Genomic DNA, 20,762 nt, shown 5'->3' on the forward strand with positions numbered 1-20,762 from the left:
CCAGACAGGCCCTGACTGAACTGGGCAGCTCACCCTGGCCTGCATCCTCACCCAGATCCCGGTCCGTGGCCAGCACCTGCAGCACCGGGCTGCCGGCTGGCAGGTTCTCCATGATGTGGGCTTGGTACTCGGGTTTCTCAAAGACAGGAGCCTCATCATTGATGTCCAGCACCAGCACGGACAGCAGCTGTGTGGCCGAGAGGCGTGGGAAGCCGTGGTCCATGGCCACCACCGTCAGGTTGTGCTGCGCCACCTCCTCCCGGTTCAGGGCCCGCACGATGGAGAGTGCACCTATGGGCATGGGAGAGGGGCAAGCTGGCACCAGGGGCACTGGGCCTTAACCTCGGGACTACTGTGCGGCTGCAGGCACGGTGCTGCAGGACAGATGGATTTCCGGAGACAGCAGCACTGTGCCAACCAGATGCTATGCTTGGGACTCCCTGCACCCCCAGTCTCCCTCCTGGGCCTCCCCAGCCCACACCCTCCATGCTCCCACACACCGTGCCACGTCCTCATGTGCCCCTGCACCCTCCTCAGCCTCTGTGTTCCCAGGATCCCTGCCGCCGCCTCTGCAGCCCTCACCAGTGCTGGGGTTCAGGTGGAAGCGGCCATCGGCATTTCCTGCTCGCAAGGAGTAGCTCACACGTCCGTTCTCTCCCAGATCGCTGTCCTGGGCCACCACATGCAGTGCCACGAAGCCCGTGGGCTGGTCCTCCATGACGCTGACGGTGGCCGGGGAGAGGAAGACGGGCACGTTGTCGTTCTCGTCGGTGACGAACACGCGGGCTGTGACGGCGGCCGAGCGGCGCTGGCTGACGTTGCGCGCCTGGTCCGTGGCCTCCACCACCAGCAGGAAGGAGGCAGCGGCCTCCCGGTCGAGACCCTGGCGCAGGGTCAGCTGCCCCGAGCGGCCATCGAGCTGGAAGGGGGCTCCGGGTGGCTCCAGGTGCAGCAGAGCATAGCGCACCTGGCTGTTGGGGCCCACTCCATCCCCATCCAGAGCCTGGAAGGTGAAGATGGAGGAGCCAGCCTGGGCATTCTCAGGCACCACAATAGTAATGGGGTCTTCGGGGAAGGTGGGTGCCTGGTCATTGCAGTCCTGCACGTGGATGTGGACCAGCACCAACCTGCTGGAGGGATAGCCGTGCTGCGTGTCCTCAGCACTCACCTGGAGCACGTGCCGTGCCCCAGCTTCATAGTCCAGCTCACGGGCAGCGTAAATCTCCCCTGTCATACTATCAACCACAAAGGTGCCATCCCCACCACCTCCTACCACCGTGTAGGTCAGCTGTCCTCTTGCAGGGGCGTCCGGGGGGGCCACTGAACCAATCACAGACCCCGGCTTGACGCCCTCGAGGGGATGCAGGGTCAACACAGTGGCATCAGGCCGTGGCAGCACACGGGAGGATGGCAACACCTGTGAGGAGAGGAGGGAGTGAGGGGCACGCACAGGGCACACGCTGGGACACAGGAGGGTCCCTCTGCTCCTCTGAATACACTTTTCACTGTGAGGGTGCCTGAGCCCTGGCACTAGTTGCCCACAGGTGGTGGAGTCTCCAGCCTTGGAGACAGCCAGAAGTCACCCAGACAGCCCCATTTGAGCAGGGGGCTGGCGAAGGTGACCTTCACAGGTGCCTTCCCTCAGCCACTCTCGGGCTCTGTGACTGGGTCCGATCCTGCAAAGCCAACGGATGGCAGCAGAAACAGTTCTGCAAACATAAGCAGAGTGAATAAGAAGGGAGGTCACATTCACCCCGATGGGAGGCACAGAAAGAGAACCCAATATGACCCCAAGACAAATAAATACTATCTCTAGTTTTATTAAAGATACTGGAGTTAATTTGGGCATGAGGGGCACTCGCAGATGGGAGAGAGGATGCTGTAAAGGCCACCACAGTATGTCCTGAAGGGAAAACCCACTGAAGAAGCACATTCCTGTCAAGGGGCTGAGGAAAACGTGAGTAACAACAAACCCGTCAGCCCAGAGGGGATCAAACCCAGTGACTGTCAAGCAAATATCTATTACAGGGATGCAAACCACCATGATGGGGATGGCCAGCCTAGCCTCAGTGCTCTGGAGGCTGCAGAACAGCTCTGATGACAAGAACAGTTACATAGTGTAAAAAGGAAATGGTATAAAACATGTTGCTCATGGCTGAAGGTAGTTGTGGCAGGCTCCACTCCTCAAGGGAATGTGGTATATCAGACCTACCTGGGCTAGAACTCATCTCTGGAGCTCCCACACTAGCGAGGGACAGGCACAGTGTGGGATGCTGTGTGGCAAAGGACTGAGAGACCAGCTGGCTCAAGGGAGCAATGGGCAAGGCTGCCGGAGGTGGCACAGCAAGGACAGCCAAATGGCCTTGGCAAGGACATGGAGGAGAAGATGTGAAACAATGTTCAGTGGGAGTGCCTTGGTGGGGGGAACCGGACCCTCGGCTGTAAAAGGAAGCTCATTACTAACGGTAAAGAAAGGATGTAGCTGTGTGGGCAGCACCAGGCAGGGAGTACCAAAGTGACACAGACTTGAGGGGCACTCTGCAGGTCAGAATAAACACTCTGCAGGTGAGAATACTGGTTTCAGCAGACACTGGGAAGAGTGGAAGTCTCTGTGCCAGGAACCTCTGACAAGGCTATCTAGGACAGGGTCAGCTGTCTAAAGCCTGGAGAAGGCAGAACTGCAATTGGCAGTTCTTTGGACGAGAGAACCTGGACAGGAACATCCCTTCCTGTCCAGGTTCTCCCTGAGGATTTTAGGGCTGGATAACCAGCAGAGCAGGAGCAGAGGGTGCTCAGGGATGAAGGCAGTAGGGGATGAGGAGGTGAGCAGAAAGGCTGCCAAGTATGGATGGTGTCGTCCAAGAGGCAAGTGTTGGGCAGGTGGCACAGGGACAAGAGGAGCTGGCGTGCAGGGACAGGAGGAGCTGGTACCTGCACACGGACGATGGCCGAGGTGCTGCGCGGCGCCGCGCCGCGGTCGCTGGCCGTCACCGTGAAGAGGTACTCGGCCCGCTCCGCCCGCCGCAGCACCGCCGCCGTGCGCAGCTCTCCGGTGGCCACGTGCAGGGTGAAACGCTCTGCCCAGGCCCCTGCAGAGAGAGGGGAGCGTGGCTGGGGGAAGCATGGCAGAGAGAGGCCAGGGGAGAGAGCCAAGGAGGGAGCGTGCTATGGGATCCCGGGCAGTGGCACCCACTGCCTGAGTGACGGCTGCCGGGCAGGGCAGCGCGGGTTTGCCGTTCTGGAGCTCGTACCTATCAGGGAGTAGATGATGGTCCCGTTCTCCCCCTCATCAGGGTCCTTGGCCTGCAGGGAGGCGACCAGGAGTCCCGATGGCTTCTCTTCCAGCACCTGCAGCATGGCCCAGGGAGTAGTTACATGGCACAGGGAACCGCTCAGATCACCCCACAGCCCCACAAGCACGGCATGACCCATCTGGTCTGCACCATCCTACACCTCACCCACAACACAGACTCCCCTCAAGCTGTGCCTGAGGCTGGGAACACAGAGGAGCCCACAGCAATTGGCCAGGGGAGGTTCTGCCTCACCAGCCCTCCTTCCCTTCTGTCCTGTTTAGCAACCCACTCAGCAGGGTGGGGGCACACTGGAGGAGGGCACTGCTTCACCCGTGGTACACCCAGAGCCTCTGCAGGCAGGTGACTGCAGGGTTCCACAACAGTCTTGGTCCTCCCTGTCCCAACAGACACCTTCAGCTGGAAATGCCAATGTGTGAGCCCTGACAGCCCAGTGCCAGCCTCTCTGGCCACAGACAGGGACCTTCTCAGTTCCCACAGCTAGCCAGGGAGGTTTCCCACCTCTGGAAGCACACCTGGCAGATCTCCTGGGGCTCAGGTACCTCAACTTGGGCCTTTTCCCTTCTCTCCTTTGTTCTTGGGTAGCACCGCCTGTCTGTAGGTACTTTAGGCCCCCAATTTATGCCCAGTGCAGCACAAGACCATTGAGACATCCATCCCACGTGCTCAGGTAACCTCATGTCCTGAGGGGAGCTACCTCCTTGGCCACCGAGATCACACATTGCAGCACTGCACACCTTTTCTGGATAGCTATGGAACTGGATGCACCCCATCACTGTCCCTCAGCACCTGTCAGGTTTTGGAACCCTCCTCAGAAAACATCCCCTCCCTGCTGCAGACCTGCCCCCCCCAGCACACACTCTTTGGTGGAACAGGATTCCCATGTGGCACAGGCTCTGCTGTTCCTTCCATCCCAGCAGAGGCCAAATTCCCACCTCAAGGGGACAGACCTCACATTCCCATCCCATCAGCACATCCTGTGGCAGAGACCACCCTCCCAGAGCCAGCTGTGCAGGGTGATCTGTGCCACTTAACGCATTTAGGAAAGGGACAAGTGGAATTCAAGCACGACTCTGGAGAAGAGGGTGCAGGTTCCTGGATAGAGGTGAGGGCCAGAGCTATTGCCCAAGCTGCTGGCACTGTGCTGAAGCCCTGGGAGGGGAGTCCAGAGGAGATGGACTCGTTCAGCCAGGCTAGGCAGTGCTGGGACTGTGCTCTGTAAACACTGGAAGAGGGAGGGAAATTCCAGAGAGAGAGGACAGCTTTTTAAGCAAAAACACAATATTGGCACAAGAACAAATGAGTATAAAATGGTCAGAAATTAGTTTAGGCTGGAAATGAAGAGATGTTTTCTAGTACCAGATCAAGGAATCTGGAACAGCATTTCACAGCAATGATGGAGGCACAGACCTAAATATAGCCTGGCCCCTGATGAAAGGAAGGTCTGTGTGGACACCTCGACGTGGGGCCATGCTTCAGAGGCCCCTTCCAACCTCTCCCTGCCACAGGCCGGGGCAACATCTGCCCCACTGCCCTCAACCCAGACTTGAGAGGCTTCTGCTCCTCCTCTCCCTTCCATGAGGAATCAGAGCCCTTTGAGAAAAGCCCTTTGAGAAAAGCACCCTCCTCAGAGGTGTCAGAGGAGTTTCATGAGCAGCACCCACACGTACAAATGCCAGGCCAGTCACACAGACAGGAGTAAGCAGCAATGGCCGTGGGCTTGCCCATGCACACTGGTAAGACAGAGGCCATGTGGGCATATCTGGGTCTGCCCACCCTCCCCGAAGGTTGCTGCTAAGCCCAGCCTGGTCCCAGGCTTACAGGGCCCTTCTGGCCACCAGCACAGCTCTGGCAGGGGCTGGCAGTGGATGTAGAGAAATGTGAGAAACACGGTACGTATGGAACAATCCTCCTGTGAACTTCCCCGGCTCCCAGCCCACTGTGGCTCAGACACTTCCTGAGCCACACATCGTATTTGTGCTCATCAGCCTTTGATGGATTTTTTTCTTTCCATGAATTCATCTAGTTCTGAACCATGCAACTCTGGATAATGATTTCACAATTTAATTACTTTCTGCATGAAGAAATGCTGCCTGTGTTTATTTTAAACCTGTTGCCTGGTCAGTTCTTAGGGAGCTGCCCAGCCTTGTGTTATGAAAAAAGCAACTTCTCCTTTCCCCATGACTCTGTGCACACCTCTGTGATATTCCTGCAGCTTTGTCCATGCCAAAGAATGTTTTATTTCTGCTTGGAACCATTATCTGCCAGAGATCCCATTAACATCCTTTTCTAAACAGTTTCTATCACTTCTGCTCACTTAGGGAATGGAACCAGACAGAGAGTGTGGGCAGAATCTGAGCTATGGGTGATGATATTTTCTTTCATTCTCTGTTTCTTGTCTAATTGAACTCAACATTTGATTTGCTTTTTTGCCTGCCCTGAGCCTAGTGTGGCGCATGCACAAAGCACCAGGCTTCTCCCCAAACTGAAGCAGCCAGTTCAGAGCCCACCCCTAAGTGCCATCTGTGTTGCTTTCCAGCAACTTGCTTAGCAGCAGTGATTTCATGTCCTGTCACTTCCCTGACCCAACAGTGGAACAGGATCCTTCTACAGTTCTTCACAGGGAGCCCTCACCTTGAATGCCGTGAACAGACCAGTGACATCAACCATCACATCTTTGAGGGGAAACAGCAAAACACCAGCACCAGGGGCACGCCCTCTGTGAAAACAGGCACTCTCTTCCTTCCCTTTGCTCCCTCTCCCCTCTCCTAGCAATCATTCCCTGGGAGGATCCATCACTGCAGACCCCTTGCAAGCTCCCCCTGTACTGCCAGTACATCACCAGTGCTTCATCTCAGCATGCTACAGCTGGTGCTCAAAGGTGAACACAGAACCACATCCAAAACATGGCTAATGGTAGGCTGTTATGATACTTCACCCTTCTCTATCCCTGCTTCCAGCACCTGCAAACCAAAGTGCCCAGACCAAAGTGCCCAAACAGGTGTTTTCTCAGAGCTGCTGCAGCATTTACCTGCCCTCAGAACTCTGAACCTATCTCAGCCTGTCCTGTCCCCTGAAGGACGCATCTGCTCTCATGGTCTCTTTGCAGGAGCAGAGCCCTCCCAAGCTCTAGCAGGGCCCTTTCAGCACTTTGTGCCCCCAGACACTGGGATCAGCTGCAGATCCTGCCACGTGGTGTGTCACACGTGTCCCCACAAGGGCTCCTGGCAGATGCCAGATATCTCAGAGCCCATCCAGTGCCCCCTCAGCCTGGCTGTGCCTGGCTAGTCCCGGGCCTGCTCTGCTCCCAGAGCCTTGCTCAGAGACAGGGCAAGACTTACCGTGCCCCCCTCACCTCCTCTAGGCTCTGGGAGATGTGCTCACCCAGGCCAAGCCCTGCCAGCAGCTTTGCCAGCAGAGCAGGGCATGCAAGAAGATGGCTGGGCAAGGAATGACTGCACCCTAGGATGGCAAGGGAGGCAGCAATGAACAGGGAAGGCCTGGCTGGAGCTGCAGAGCGTCCCCAGATCTTGTGTCACCCAGGTGACTACCAACACAGTCCTGTCTGCTCTGACCTGTCTGGGTGCCCAGCTCGGGCAGGACGTGTGACAGAGAGTGGCTGCCACCATCATGGTGTTTCTGAGCCAACTCCGAGCCAGGGGCTTTGAGCACACAGCCTGATGTTCAGCAAAGGACATGCAGAGAGGGCAGGGCCATGCAGCTGCAGGCTGCCCCTGCTCTGTGCCAGGGCCCTGGCTGCCCTCCTGCTGCCAGTGCCCCTCAGCTGGCTCCCATGAGCCCTCGCTGGGGGGCAGGTCCTCTCCCAGTCCTCCTGGGCAGTACCCATGCAGCTGGGTCTGCAGCACACGCAGTGCCCAGTGACTGCTGCCACCAGAGTGTGCAGGGAAAGCCTGGCTGGCAGACACAGCAGATTCACAGAAAACTCTTGTGCATGCCAAGCCCAGCTGGATAACGTTTTCTTGACCTCCTGGAAAGAGAAGTGGCTGTACCCAAAATCCCCAGACCTAGAGGGTGATAGCTCTGTGTCTCCCTGCTCACCACTGTTCACCCTGGCTCTTCTCTGAACCTGTGTCAGGTTCAGGGCTCCTTTTGCTGTCCCTCCCTACAGGCACATGTGAGCTAAGAGCTTCTGCCCACTGGCCAGTCCCAACTGTGCCAGAGCCCTCCAGAGTCCCTGCCTGCTCTGTGCACCAGGATTTCTGCCCTGCCCGAGGACATGCCCCTCCTGCCACATCTCAAATTTTTCAAACTGTCCTGGCTGCTGCATGGACCCAACTCATGCCTGCTCATCTCCTACCCTGAAGTTCTCCTGGGTCCCCCTACCCACCACCTTTTCCCCAGCAGTACCACCTGCCCCCACACCCAGAGGCCACCAGGCCCCATAGGTGCTCCAGCCTGCACCCCTACCTGCACAGTTAGCTCCTGACCACTGCCCACATGGAGGAAAGCAGGAGCGTTGTCATTCTCATCCAGCACAGTGACATAGATGGTTCCGGTGGCACTGCGAGGCGGTGCTCCCCCATCCTGCACAATCACCAGGAGCTGGAAGTTGGACTGCTGCTCCCGATCCAAGCTGTGCTTGGTGCTGACCTCTCCTGTGAAGGAGAATCCCAGAAGGATTTGGGTTGGAAGGGACCCTCAAGCCCATCTTGCTCCACCCTGCTGCAGGGACACCTTCCACTATCCCAGGCTGCTCCAAGCCCTACCCAACACGGCCTTGATGCTTTCAGGATGGGGCAGGCACAAGAAGTGAGAACACCGATAAGCAGGGACACAGCTCAGCCCACAAGCTGCAGAGCCATTAGAGCAGAGCCTGTGCTCAGCTGTGCTATTCAGGTGTGTTGCTGGAGCCCAGCACTGAGGGGGCAGTAAGGTGAATATTCTGCTGCTGCATTGGCTTGGCTGCCATCACTGCTGCCCTGCCCTGGGCTTTCTCACCAGACAGCCCCACCTAGGAAGCCGGGAGTCTCTCACCTGTCTGTGTGTGGATAAGAAAGTTGGGGTCATGCTGGAGCAGGCGGTAGGTGAGCCGGCTGTTCTGCCCGGCGTCCCGGTCGCTTGCCATCACCCTCCCCACGGTGCTGCCAGGAGCCTGGTTCTCAGACACGGTGAAGAAGTACCGCTCCTCGCTCAGCCGAGGGCTGTTGTCGTTCTCATCGGTGACGCTGATGCGCACGGTGCTGGTGCCGGTTTTCCGTGTGTCTGCCGCGGCCCCGGTGCCTCCCACTGAGGCCAGCACTGTCAGCACGTACAGGTCCCGCGTCTCCCGGTCCAGGGCACTCTTGACGTACAGCCAGCCGCTCTCGGGCACGATGCCGAAGCTGGCAGCGTCCCCATCTGCACGCAGGTGGTAGGTGAGGGCCGTGGGTTCCACATCGTGTGCCAGGGCCCTCACCTGAAGGAAGCGCGTAGAGACGGGAACACCCTCCTGCACCTCCACACGGTAGGTGAGGGTGTCAAAGATGGGTCCGTTGTCGTCCTCAGCTTGCACGTGCACCAGCAGCGTGAAGGTGGAGCTGAGCTGGGGAACGCCACTGTCCCGGGCCACGATGGCCAGGCTGTAGGCTGAGATGGCCTCGTACTGCAGGGCCCCCAGGAGCCGCACTGCCCCCGAGGCACGCTCCACGACAAAGGTGCCCTCACCTCCCGAGACCAGCTCAAAGGTCACCTGCCCATTGGCACCGCTGTCACGGTCCTCAGCCTGCAGGGTGTAGACTGTAGTGCCGGGCTCTGTGGCCTCTGGCAGCAGAATGGAGTCAGAGGGAGCTGGGAAAGCCGGTGTGTTATCATTCACATCTGACACGGAGATCTTCACACGCGTGTTGCTGTAGGCAGGGGGTGAACCGCTCCGGGCCTGGACATCCAGGACGAGAACCGCCTGGGACTCGTGATCCAGAGGCAGGCTGGTGCGGAGCTGCCCCGAGGCAGAGTCGATGGAGAAATAGCCATGAGGGTCCCCCGAGGAGATGGAATAGAAGATATCATCAGCATGACCTGTGGGCAAGAGGACGGAGACAGAAGGATGGCAGTAAGCCATCAGTAAGCAGCAGTAAGCAGCACAGTGCTGTGTCCATGTGCACAGTCCCCAGGTGTGCTTATGCACTTGTGTGAGCACAGGTGCTGAGCTGGGTGCACACTCAGGTGTGACTGTGTGGAGCTCTCAGAGCAGGGCCACTCCATGAGGAAGTGTGGTGGATGCTGGACCTCAAGGATGGTGTGGGGGCAGGGAAAGTGGCAACATGCAAAAGGGACAAGGCTGTACCTGGCGGGTTCTGGGCCTGGACAGCCCCCACAGTGGCGCCCTGTGGCATGTCCTCGGGCACGCTGAAGAAGTACTGAGCTTGCTCAAAGACAGGGGGTGAGACTGTGCCCTCCACGATGCTGATGTTTACCCGGGCATTTGGCTGTGCCTGCAGGCCCCCCCCATCCTGAGCAGAGATCACCAGCTGCACCAGGGTGTTGGCTTTGCCACTCAGAGACCAGGACAGAGAAATGACACCTGAGGAGGAAAGTCATTGATGTAGCATTATGCTGCACCCCTGTCACCTGGCACCAGGGAACAGGCCAAACCATAAGATGGAAAAGACAGACCAGAAGGGGTAGAAGACAATGTGCATCACAGCAGGAGCCCACCACAGAGGAGCTGGAGTGCATGAGTGGAGCACTTCCAGGAAAGCCTCCCCAAATCCTATTCACTTTGTCTTACAGCCAGCTCTGAGTTTAGTGGTGGTACAGGCTGTGGGACACGAGCCAGAGGGCAGGTCTTGGAGAGGGAAAGGTGGGGAGAGGGCTTCCAGTCTGGGGCACAGGGTGAGTGTCATAACACAGCAAGCAGGCCCTGGGCTCGCAGAGAGGATCTGGGAGGGGATATAGAAGTGAAGGACCTTAGCTGATAGGCCTTACAAAGGAGGTGGCCCTGCATTAGGAGGGCTGGTAGGGCTTGTCGCCTTCCCAGTCACCTGCTGGGAATTGAGAACCAGTGTGCAGATTCCCCAGTGCACCTTTCTGTAGTGCTGAGAGTCCCTGGCATCACATACCCATGCACCCACTTCCCCAGCAGAAACTGCTCTGGCTTTGAGCAGATGCAGCCAATGAGAACAGTGGGATCAAGAGTGACAGAGTTATAGAAGAGAGTTAACTGAGCTGGAGAAGAGGGGACTAGCAGGTTCAAGAAAGGAAGCAGGATACAGACTGATCATACAGCTGATCATACAGCTGTGTGATCAGCACACAAGAGGAAGGGCACAGTGAGTCGGAGATGGGGAATGGGGAGAAGGAAGACAGGACAAATGAAGAACAGAACAGGCAGCAGAAACAAAAAGTCAGGGACTGAGTCTGGGAAGGGATTACCAGAGGCTAAGGAAGTTTAGCAGGGAAAGATGTGGCAGGGAGAGGAACACATGTACTTTGGAGACAGACTGCACTGCTGAGGTGGCCAAGCAGTGACACTCAGACTGGTTTTGATACATCCCACACCAGAGTGCTCCAACTGCTGCCTGCTCTGGCTGCCTGAGATCTCACCTGTGTCCTTGTTGAGGGAGAAGAGCGGGGGCGAGTTTCCCCGGACGATGCGGTATGTCACCCTCCCATTGAGCCCCTCGTCCTTGTCGTGGGCAGTGACACGCAGCACGGCCGTCCCCGGCATGCTCTGGGTGCTGATGCTGGCAGCGTACTCCAGAGGGTAGAACACTGGCCAGTTGTCGTTCGTGTCCTCCAGGAACACCTTCACATACACCATGGAGTTCAGGCCGCCCTGCGGAGGCACCGGATCAGGGACAGCACAAGGACAGCAGCACCCCCTGCACAGTGCTGGCTCGGCAGCACTGCGTGTGCAGCCTCGCCAGCACTCACCCCATCCACAGCAGTGATGGTGAAGTCGTAGGCAGACGTGCCCTCATCACGGTCCAGGGGCTGCACCGTGCACAGCTGCCCGGAGTGCTTGTCAATGCTGAACTGCGTGGGGATGACACTGCCGATGCCAGAGCCAATGGAGTAGGAAAGGGAGCCAAACGCACCACTGTCTGCGTCTGTGGCTGTCACCTGTGTGAGGGAAGGCACCACCTGAACAGAACAGAACCAGCCAGACCCAGCCCAGCCCCACCACCACACCCCAGTGCCACCTTCTGGTCCATGGCCACAGCCACCGTGCCACCCTCAGAGCTGGCCATCAGAATGCAGTGTGACAGCAACTGTGGCTCTTGTCCCAAACCAGCCACTGCTTCTTCTGCAGGACATGCGGCACTGCAGCAGCAGGAGCCCCTGCACCTCTCTTCCTTCTTTTCTGCAAAGACACTCAGGATGGGATACCCCCCTGTCACCATGGCCCTGGCTCGGTCCTGCTCTCAGGGCTCTGTGTCTAGCAGCCCCAGACACGGGGCATGAGGATGGAGGGTGGCACTGCCCCGAGACAGTCCAGTCTCGCTTGCCTGTAGCACAAGAAGCGCGCCCACTATGACAGACGTGGCAGGAGGAGGAATGCTGCTCCCTGCTTGCCCTCCCCAGCTCCTCCTTTGGGCTCCCACAGAGCTCAGGTCAGCAGAAACCAACTCCTGACTCCACATCCCTGCCCACAGCTCCTCCACCAGCTGGGAGCTCCATGGAGAACAAAGCTGGGGGACAGAGCCGGGGGAAGGCAGCTGGGCCAGGCCCGGGTGAAGTGGAGTTCAGGGCTCGTCAGCCACAGCTCCTCCCCGCAGCAGCCATGGGGCCTCGGCCCCGCACAAGGAGCGCAGGAACGCGCGCCGAGCCAAGCCGAGGGCCCGGCTGGGGGCTGCGAGCCACTCACCGGGGATGCAGGGACCAGGGAGGGGACACAGGGCCTGCAGGGAACAGTCAGTGGGCAGGGCTGGGACCAGCCGGTCCTGGCCAGGAACGGGAGGCAGCACCTGCGACACCCCCAGCAGCTGCCAGAAGAAGCACTATGGAACAGGATCCCCCCTCCCCACTCCAGCTGCAGAGCACTTGGAAACACAGGTGCTGTGACAGAACTGGGTCAGGAGGCACTTTGAGAAACTGGACCCACCTAGAGCTCACCATCCCCCTCCCTACTCACCCAGCCTGTCTTCCTGGGGAGCTAATCAGCAGAGAGCACAAATCTAACACAAATCTAACCCCGCTGACATCACTGGAGCTCGTGAAGAGGTTACCAGTACAGTGGCTCCTTGCTGCCTGTCATTACTGGGGTAGAGCCTGTACCCACACCCTGTGTGCCTGTGCCCTGCCTGGGATACAGCCCTGTACCCACACCCTGTGTGCCTGTGCCCTGCCTGGGATACAGCCCTGTACCCACACCCTGTGTGCCTGTGCCCTGCCTGGGATACAGCCCTGTACCCACACCCCTGTGTGCCTGTGCCCTGCCTGGGATACAGCCCTGTACCCACACTCTGTGTGCCTGTGCCCTGCCTGGGATACAGCCCTGTACCCACACCCTGTGTGCCTGTGCCCTGCCTGGGATACAGCCCTGTACCCACACCCTGTGTGCCTGTTCCCTGCCTGGGATACAGCCCTGTACCCACACCCTGTGTGCCTGTGCCCTGCCTGGGATACAGCCCTGTACCACACCCCACTATGCCTGTGCTGTGCCTGGGATACAGCCCTGTACCCACACCCCACAGTGCCTGTGCCCTGCCTGGGATACAGCCCTGTACCCACACCCCACTGTGCCTGTTCCCTGCCTGGGATACAGCCCTGTACCCACACCCTGTGTGCCTGTGCCCTGCCTGGGATACAGCCCTGTACCCACACCCTGTGTGCCTGTGCCCTGCCTGGGATACAGCCCTGTACCCACACCCTGTGTGCCTGTGCCCTGCCTGGGATACAGCCCTGTACCCACACCCCACTGTGCCTGTGCCCTGCCTGGGATACAGCCCTGTACCCACACCCCACTGTGCCTGTGCTGTGCCTGGGATACAGCCCTGTACCCACACCCCACTGTGCCTGTTCCCTGCCTGGGATACAGCCCTGTACCCACACCCTGTGTGCCTGTGCCCTGCCTGGGATACAGCCCTGTACCCACACCCCACTGTGCCTGTGCCCTGCCTGGGATACAGCCCTGTACCCACACTCTGTGTGCCTGTGCCCTGCCTGGGATACAGCCCTGTACCCACACCCTGTGTGCCTGTGCCCTGCCTGGGATACAGCCCTGTACCCACACCCCACAGTGCCTGTGCTGTGCCTGGGATACAGCCCTGTACCCACACCCCACTGTGCCTGTTCCCTGCCTGGGATACAGCCCTGTACCCACACCCCACTGTGCCTGTGCCCTGCCTGGGATACAGCCCTGTACCCACACCCTGTGTGCCTGTGCCCTGCCTGGGATACAGCCCTGTACCCACACCCCACTGTGCCTGTGCCCTGCCTGGGATACAGCCCTGTACCCACACCCTGTGTGCCTCTGCCATTCCTTGGGTCAGCTGCCAGCCTTCTCCACCTCTGCAGATAGAAATGCATAACCAGCTGCCACAGTGACTGGAATAGGTGCTATATGGTAAATGAAGACTTTTCTTTCCTTCAGAATGAACTACTTCTCACTCTGTAGGTTATCCTAAATGCACATCAGCTGCTTTAATCACTGTACAGCAACACACTCTGCTGCAGAGTGAGATAGCATCTTCAGGCTCCTTAGCCCAGGGGCTCTGATGCTTCCAGAAGAGTCTCCCTTCCCCACCGTAACCATCTTTTGATGGGTGCCACCCTTAAGAATACCCAAAGGGGGAATACACAGCTTCCTGCCACAAGACCTGGGCCAGATTTCAGGAACAGGAAAGCAATAGATGAGCTCTCACTACTGTGTAGTGCAGCATCACCTCCCTTGTGGTTTCCTGGTACCCAGAGCCATGTTCCAGCAAGATAACTGTTGGATAGCCAGCAGTCTGCTATCAGAACCAGCCCTGGCTGCAGCCTTGCACCTGGTTCTTGTCTCTCTTGGATGGGTGATGCTAAACTGGTGCCTAGAGAGATGCCACAGGAACAGCAAACACCTGCAGGACCAGGTCACATTGTTGGCTGAGTTTGGGGCCACTGGACACTTTGCTCTGTGATCTGCCACTGTGTGCAGGGGGAGGGGGGCTGTGGCTGGTGCACCCCAGTCCCAGGTCCCTGCCTGCAGACTGATGATATCCCATGTGTGAATCCCATGGGATGGGGCTGGCTGACTGCCTGAGGGCATCCACGCTCAGCAGGGCCTGACACGAGACCCAGGGACAGCAGGATCCCCGCTGCAGCTGGGTGATGTCTCCTGGGGACTCCTGAGAGACATCACAGGGACCACCAGCCACCAGGTATGGCAACCACCTCATTTCAGCTGCATGCACTGCTGCAGACTCAGAGTACACGCAGTTTGAGACAGGGACACATTTTTAGCTGGGAGGGCAATTAGCCACCAAAAGGGCTCATTAAGGCCGGCGGTGAGTTCACCACTTCTGGAAATTTTTAAACCAAGCATGGATATTTTTCCAGGAACTTTGCTAGAAGCTAATGCAGGGCAGCCCCAGGCTCTGTATTTAGCATCCGCCCCAAATCTTGGATCCACAGCTGGTTTTACTGCAGCTCACTCATGAGTCTCCTGATGTTTGCCTGAAAAATAGAGGGAAACGGGGTCAAGCTGCCTGTGGAACTGCCCAGGAAACTTTTCACTGGGGCTGTGCCAGTCCTGCTGCTCGAATGTGTGGGAGCAGGAGCCAGGGCTCTGAGCCTGAACAGCAGCCCCACTGCCCTGTCTCCTCTGACTTCTGAACACAGCCTGCACAGCCACTCAAGGCTTTAAGCACAAGGACACCAGTGCTCTCCAGGAGATTCCTGACCTGAAGCAGCCAAGGAAGCAGCAGTACCTGAGGAAGCTAGGATCACAGACCCTTGCTCTCACAAAGAATTCCAGCGTCCCTGCCAAGCAGGGGTGGTACGCAGCTGGATCTGCTGTTCCCTAAAAGGGACTATAACTGGGCATGTGGCAGTTGGCAGTAGCAGTGACTGCAGTGGCCATGAAGCAGCAGATTCAGGAGCCTAAAGGGAGTGAGGAAGAGAAGCTGAGTACAGACCCTGGATTGCAAGACAGAGTTCAGCTTTTACAGGGAACTGGTCAATGGAAGGGGTCTCATGGGAGGCAGCACTGAAGGCCAAGGCAGCTCAGGAAAGCTGGCAAGCCTTCAGGGCAGCACACTCCAGAACAGCCCATCCCAGTGCTCAGGAAAACACAGAGACCTCAGCAGATGGCCTGGGCTAAGCAGGGGCCTCTGGGCTAAGCTGCCATGCAAAAGGTGATGTATGCTAAGAGAACTGGACTGTCCAGCCTGGAGAGGGGAAGGCTCTGGAGTGACCTAATTGGGGCCTTTCAGTACCTGAAGGGAGCCAACGAGATGGAGAGAGAGGCTATTTAAAAGGGCCTCAAAAGACAGGACAAGGGAGAACTGCTTCACCCTGACAGTGAGTAGGTTTAGATTGGATATTGGGAAGAAATTCTTCCCTGTGAGAGTGATGAGGCCCTTGAGCAGGGTGTCCAGAGAAGCTGTGGCTGCCCCTGGATCCCTGGGAGTGTCCAAGGCCAGGCTGGACAGGGCTTGGAACAACCTGGTTGAGTAGAAGGTGTCCCTGCTCATGGCAGGGGGGTGGAAGGAGGTGATATTTAAGCTCTCTACCAACCCAAACCCTTCCACAATCCTTTGAGATGGGCAGAGGCAAGACACATAGTAGGAATCTCCAAACATTGCCAGGCATGTCAGGATGTACCAGCAAAGTCAAAGCTCAAGCCTGAGCATGCCAAGAAGAGCCTCTGCTGGCAGTGAAGGCCTGAGGAGGGGCCCATTTCCGAGTGTGGATTCAGCAGCATCACGCACAGGAAAGACTGAGACACTGCCTCCTCCACCTCGGTCTCTACCAGCCTCCCAGGCCTCCATGCTGTTCAAAAGGCTTCAGAGAGCCTCCAGAGAGGGGTGAAGAGAGAACCAGTACTTCTTTGGATCCACGTGAATCCATGGAACTCAACATGGGATGCTGACAGAAATGGATTTGTAGGGCTGCTCTTCACACGTGGGGGCAACCAAGGGAGATCCCTGACACAGGGAGGAATGTAAGTCTCACATCCCACCTTCAACAAAGGCCAAAAGGATCATCTGAGGGTCTACGTTCTCATCAGCCACACTTTGGGCCCTGGGAGAATCACGGCGTGGGTCTTCTAGCATATTTTAGGCCACATGAAAGATCCTGGAAGGGAAGAGCTATCATGGATTGACCATCCTGCTTGCTCTCTGCGCTGATGGGATCTGGGTTCAAAGGGCTGACAGCTGTGGGTGACAACTGCCTTGACTTTAGGAAGGATTTTGACACCTTCTCCCACTGTCCTCATATCCAAGGCAGGATGTTGGGTAATCAGGTGGGTGAAACAGGTTGGGAGACAGGCTCTGGGGAGAGGCTCATGAGCAGTGCTCTGCCTGGGGGCCGCAGTGAGGAAAAGGGTTTGCATCAAAGTGACAGAAGAAATACTCCATTTCTGTCACAATGGGTGCAAATGAAAAGGCATGCCCTTCAGACCAGAGCATGTGTTAAGGAACCCAGGGATGACCCCGATGTTTTGAAGACTTTGTAGATAGGTGTAGAAGAGGCTGCCACCACGGCAGGGTTTGGGGAACACATCTGGGCTGCCTCCTGTTGAAATCATTCACTGATCAGTGTAATTACAGGGGATGGCAGTTGTTGGCATCCAGTTCCCAACTGGATTTGAATCTGGCAAGGGATGTCAAAGTCAACAAGAAGGGCTTCTGTAAGTACATTGGTGACAAAAGGAAGGCTGGGTAAAATGTAGGCCCACAGCTGAAGGAGACTAGGGACCTGGTGACACAGGACATGTAGGAGACTGGCTCTTTCCCTTACTCCCTAAGATGGGTCTTCAGGAGGCTCAGGTCTCAGACAACAGGGTGAAGGACATCACTGCCAGGCCCTTCACAATAATGTTTGCTCAATCATCACATTTGGGAGGTGCCTGAAGACTGTGGGAAGGTAAATATCTCCCATCTTCAAGAGTAAGGCAGGAGGATCCAGATAACTACAAAACAATCAGTGTCACCTTGATCCCTGGAAAACCAATGGAGCAGCTATTCCTGGAAACCATTTTTATGCATGGGAAGGACAAGAAAATCATCAGGAGTGGTGAGCACATCTTCCCCTAAGGACAAATCATGCTTGATCCACTTGATAAATGACTGGCCTAGTGGATGACAGAAAAGGAGTGGATATTGTCAACCTGAAGTGCACTAAATTCTTTGACACTCTCCCCCATGAGATCCTCATTCAGCTGAAAACCAGCTGAATTCCTCCTGTGCAGAGAGTGGTGGTCAGGGACAGAATTCCTACCTGGAGTCCAGTAGCTAGCAGTGTGCCCCAGAGGCCAATCCTGCCCCCCTTCATTAATGACCTGTGTACCCTGAGCATGTTTGCTGATGAGACCAAACTGGGAGGAGTGGCTGATTTGCCAGAGGGTCATGCTGCGTCTGGAGCAACCTTGAGAGGCTGCAGGGAGGGACAAGAGGCCTCCTGAAGTTCATAAGGGACAGTGCAAAGTTCTGTCCCGGGGAAGAAACAATCCCTGCAGCAGTAGAGGCTGGGGGCTGCACCACTGGAGAGCAGCTCAGCAGAGAGCCCCGCCGGGTCCCCAGGGGTGCCAAGCTGAGGATGAGACTGCAATGTGCTCTTGCTGCAAGGAGGGAGAATGGTGTCCTGGGCAGCATTCAGGGTGAGTGTGGCCAGCAGGTCAAGGAGAGGATCCTGCCCTCTCCTCAGCAGTGGTGAGGCCACAGCTGGAGCTGCATACAGTACAGTACTCCTCAGTACTCCTACAGTCCAGCACTGGCTCCCCAGTACAGGAGAGAGATGGACATACTGGAGAGAGTCCAGTGAAGGGCCACAAAGATGATGAAGGGACTGGAGCACCTCTCCTGTGACAAAAGACCGAGGGAGCTGGGGTGGTTCAGCCTGGAGAAGGGCTATCATTCATACAGGAAAGAGGGCAACAAGAGGATGGATCCAGGCTCTTCCCAGTTGTGCCCAGTGTCAGGATCAGAGGGCATGGGCACACACTGGAACACAGGAGAATCCCTCTGAAGATCAGGAAGCACTTTTCCTTTATGAGGCTTCCCAGGAAAGTGGGGATGTCCAGGGCAACCATCTCTGGATGGTGCTGCTTGTACATGGGGGAGTTGTACTAAACTATCTCAAGAGGTCCTTTCCAAAATCAACCATTCTGTGATCTCCAACCAAAGACCCTCCTGAACACCCCGGTTCCCCATTGAGCTCAAATTGTTCCAAGAGGGCTGATCTGCTCCCCATCCCTGCAGAGCAGCCTTGTCCACACTGGGCAGTAGCACCTGCTCCCTGCCCCTCCTTGCCCACAGGTGTGGTGAGAAGGCTTTGCTGGAGTGCCTTGCAGCTGGGCAGAAGCATGTGCAGCGGGAGTGCTGTGGCCACCACGGAGCAAAGAGGACAACAAAGGAGAACAGCAAGATGACTCAGGGTCAGGCAGCAAGAAACCAGAGCACCAGACTTTGAAAAGGAAGCAGGGTCCTGGCCAAGTGTTTCTCTCCCCAGTGCATGGAGAGCTGGGAGGGCAGTGATGGGTATGGAGCCTTGCAATTTCACACCCTCCTCCCAGTACCCCAGCAAGACAGGAGGAACAAGTGGAGCCAGGGCACACAGACTTCCTACATTTCCCAGAGATGGGGATGGATGAAGTACAGCCCCACACCAAGGTTCCTCACCCTGTGGGAGTCAAAGCTGCCCCTTCCCACAGACCCAACACCAGAGCCCCTTGTAGACACCTCCTGCTGACCTGTGCCCCTGCCCAGCCCACAGTGCTGGGAAATGATGGAGCACTGCTCAGCAGCTCGGACTCCAGTCCTCAGCCATCCTCCCCACTGCAGCCAGCGCAGTCAGCAGGCAGGGAACTCATCTGGAGCCTGGCCATGGCTGGGGCTCTGCTGCACACATGTTGTGCTGTGGCTTTGGCAAACATCTGGCTCTGGGGCTCCCGCCCCTCTGAGTGACGGCTCTTGGTGGGAGAGGAGGGGAGGCTGGCGCCAGTGTGGTCAGCGATCCCACGCACGGCTCCCTGCGCCTGAGTGCGCGCCAGCCTCCTGCCCTCCCAGCCCTGGCACAGCCACTGACCAGCTAAAAGTGGCCAGGGAGCAGCCACACAGCTATTTCAGGAGCCGTTCCTGTCTCCAGGGCTTTGTCTCAGCCTCCAGCACGCTCGGGTCTCAGGGGAAGGAGCAGGGTCGGGGTTTGGCCCGGCGACGGTGCAGCACACGTGGCCAAGGCGAGGGTCAGAGCCCGTGGCTCCCGGAGCCCCTGTGCAGGGAGCCCCAGCACGGCTGCTGGCACTGCTGGCTCACACCGCTGGGTCCCCAGGCCCCAGGCACAGGCGGGAGTCTGGCTGGGGGTCCCACAGCCAAGGCCTCCACACTGCCCAGAGCAGCTGTGGCTGCCCCAGCCCTGGCATCCAAGGCCAGGCTGGATGGGGCTTGGAGCAACCTGGTGTAGTGGAAGGCGTCCCTGCCATGGCAGGGCGTGGAACAAATGGGCTTTAAGGTCCCTTCCCACCCTCCTGTGATTCTAGGACAGACACAGGGCTGCCAGAAACACGTGTAGCTGGGCATGGGGAGCAGGGGCTGCCCTGAGATGGGCTAAAGCCTTCGGGTCAGAGGGTGAGGGGAAGTGGGTTAACCACAGACACTGGCAGGGAGGCAGGGTGTGAATGGTGGGACTGGGCAAGAGGTGAGGGAGCCTGGGAGTGCCCAGCTCCCTTCTGGGAGCCCAGGGACCTCCAAGCACAGGGACAGACCAGGGCAAGGAGCAAGGTTCTGCACCTGGGTTCCCAGGGGTCCTTGCTAGTGAAATGGCATCTGCAGCCAGGAGCTACAGGGCATAGGGAGCCCCATAAAAAGTGCAGGGGCTGAACAGGACCTGGAAGCTGGGGAGCAGAAAGGGACAGGGAATCCTGGAGCAGAGCAGGGCTGGGAAGCTGGGAAGAGTGCTCAAGGTGGGAGGCTTGAATGGGGCAGCCACAGCACAAGGCAGAAATGGCAGGACCCTGGGGAGCACTGAAGCCAGAATGACCCCAAACCAGGGTGTGGGACTAGGTTTCAGCCATGTGGAGCTCAGGCAGAGAGCGTTCAGAGAAGGTCTGTACAAAAAGATGGGACACAGATCAGTAAGATGTGCAGGAGAGAGACTGGGCTGGGGTCAGCACAAGATTGAGCATGCCAGGCAGGGTGAGCCTAGGGAGCAAGGCCAGGATGGGGACCCCAACATCAGGACGACATGGAGCTGCTCTGGAGACAGGCTGGGTGAGATGGGGGTGTTCAACCTCAGAAAGGCTCCAGGGAAACCTTAGAGTCCCTTCCAGTGCCTAAAGGGACTCCAAGAGAGCTGGAGAGAGACTTTGGA

The 20,762-nt window shown here is 57.6% G+C and overlaps 1 protein-coding gene across 1 annotated transcript in view; it reads right to left on the bottom strand.

Moving 5' to 3' along the window:
- Positions 1–20,762, bottom strand: part of DCHS1 (dachsous cadherin-related 1) — a 44,258-nt gene that overhangs the window by 12,896 nt on the left and 10,600 nt on the right. The window contains exons 3-11 of the mRNA XM_030234637.2: positions 11,184–11,372; positions 10,854–11,085; positions 9,595–9,831; positions 8,307–9,326; positions 7,740–7,927; positions 3,252–3,348; positions 2,932–3,089; positions 583–1,417; positions 52–291 (exon numbers count right to left, since the gene is read on the bottom strand). Coding sequence (XP_030090497.2) covers positions 52–291; positions 583–1,417; positions 2,932–3,089; positions 3,252–3,348; positions 7,740–7,927; positions 8,307–9,326; positions 9,595–9,831; positions 10,854–11,085; positions 11,184–11,372 — 3,196 coding nt within the window. The remainder of the gene's footprint in view (positions 1–51; positions 292–582; positions 1,418–2,931; positions 3,090–3,251; positions 3,349–7,739; positions 7,928–8,306; positions 9,327–9,594; positions 9,832–10,853; positions 11,086–11,183; positions 11,373–20,762) is intronic.

The sequence above is a fragment of the Serinus canaria genome, chromosome 1 (assembly GCF_022539315.1).
Source record: "Serinus canaria isolate serCan28SL12 chromosome 1, serCan2020, whole genome shotgun sequence".
NCBI classification, from domain to species: domain Eukaryota; kingdom Metazoa; phylum Chordata; class Aves; order Passeriformes; family Fringillidae; genus Serinus; species Serinus canaria.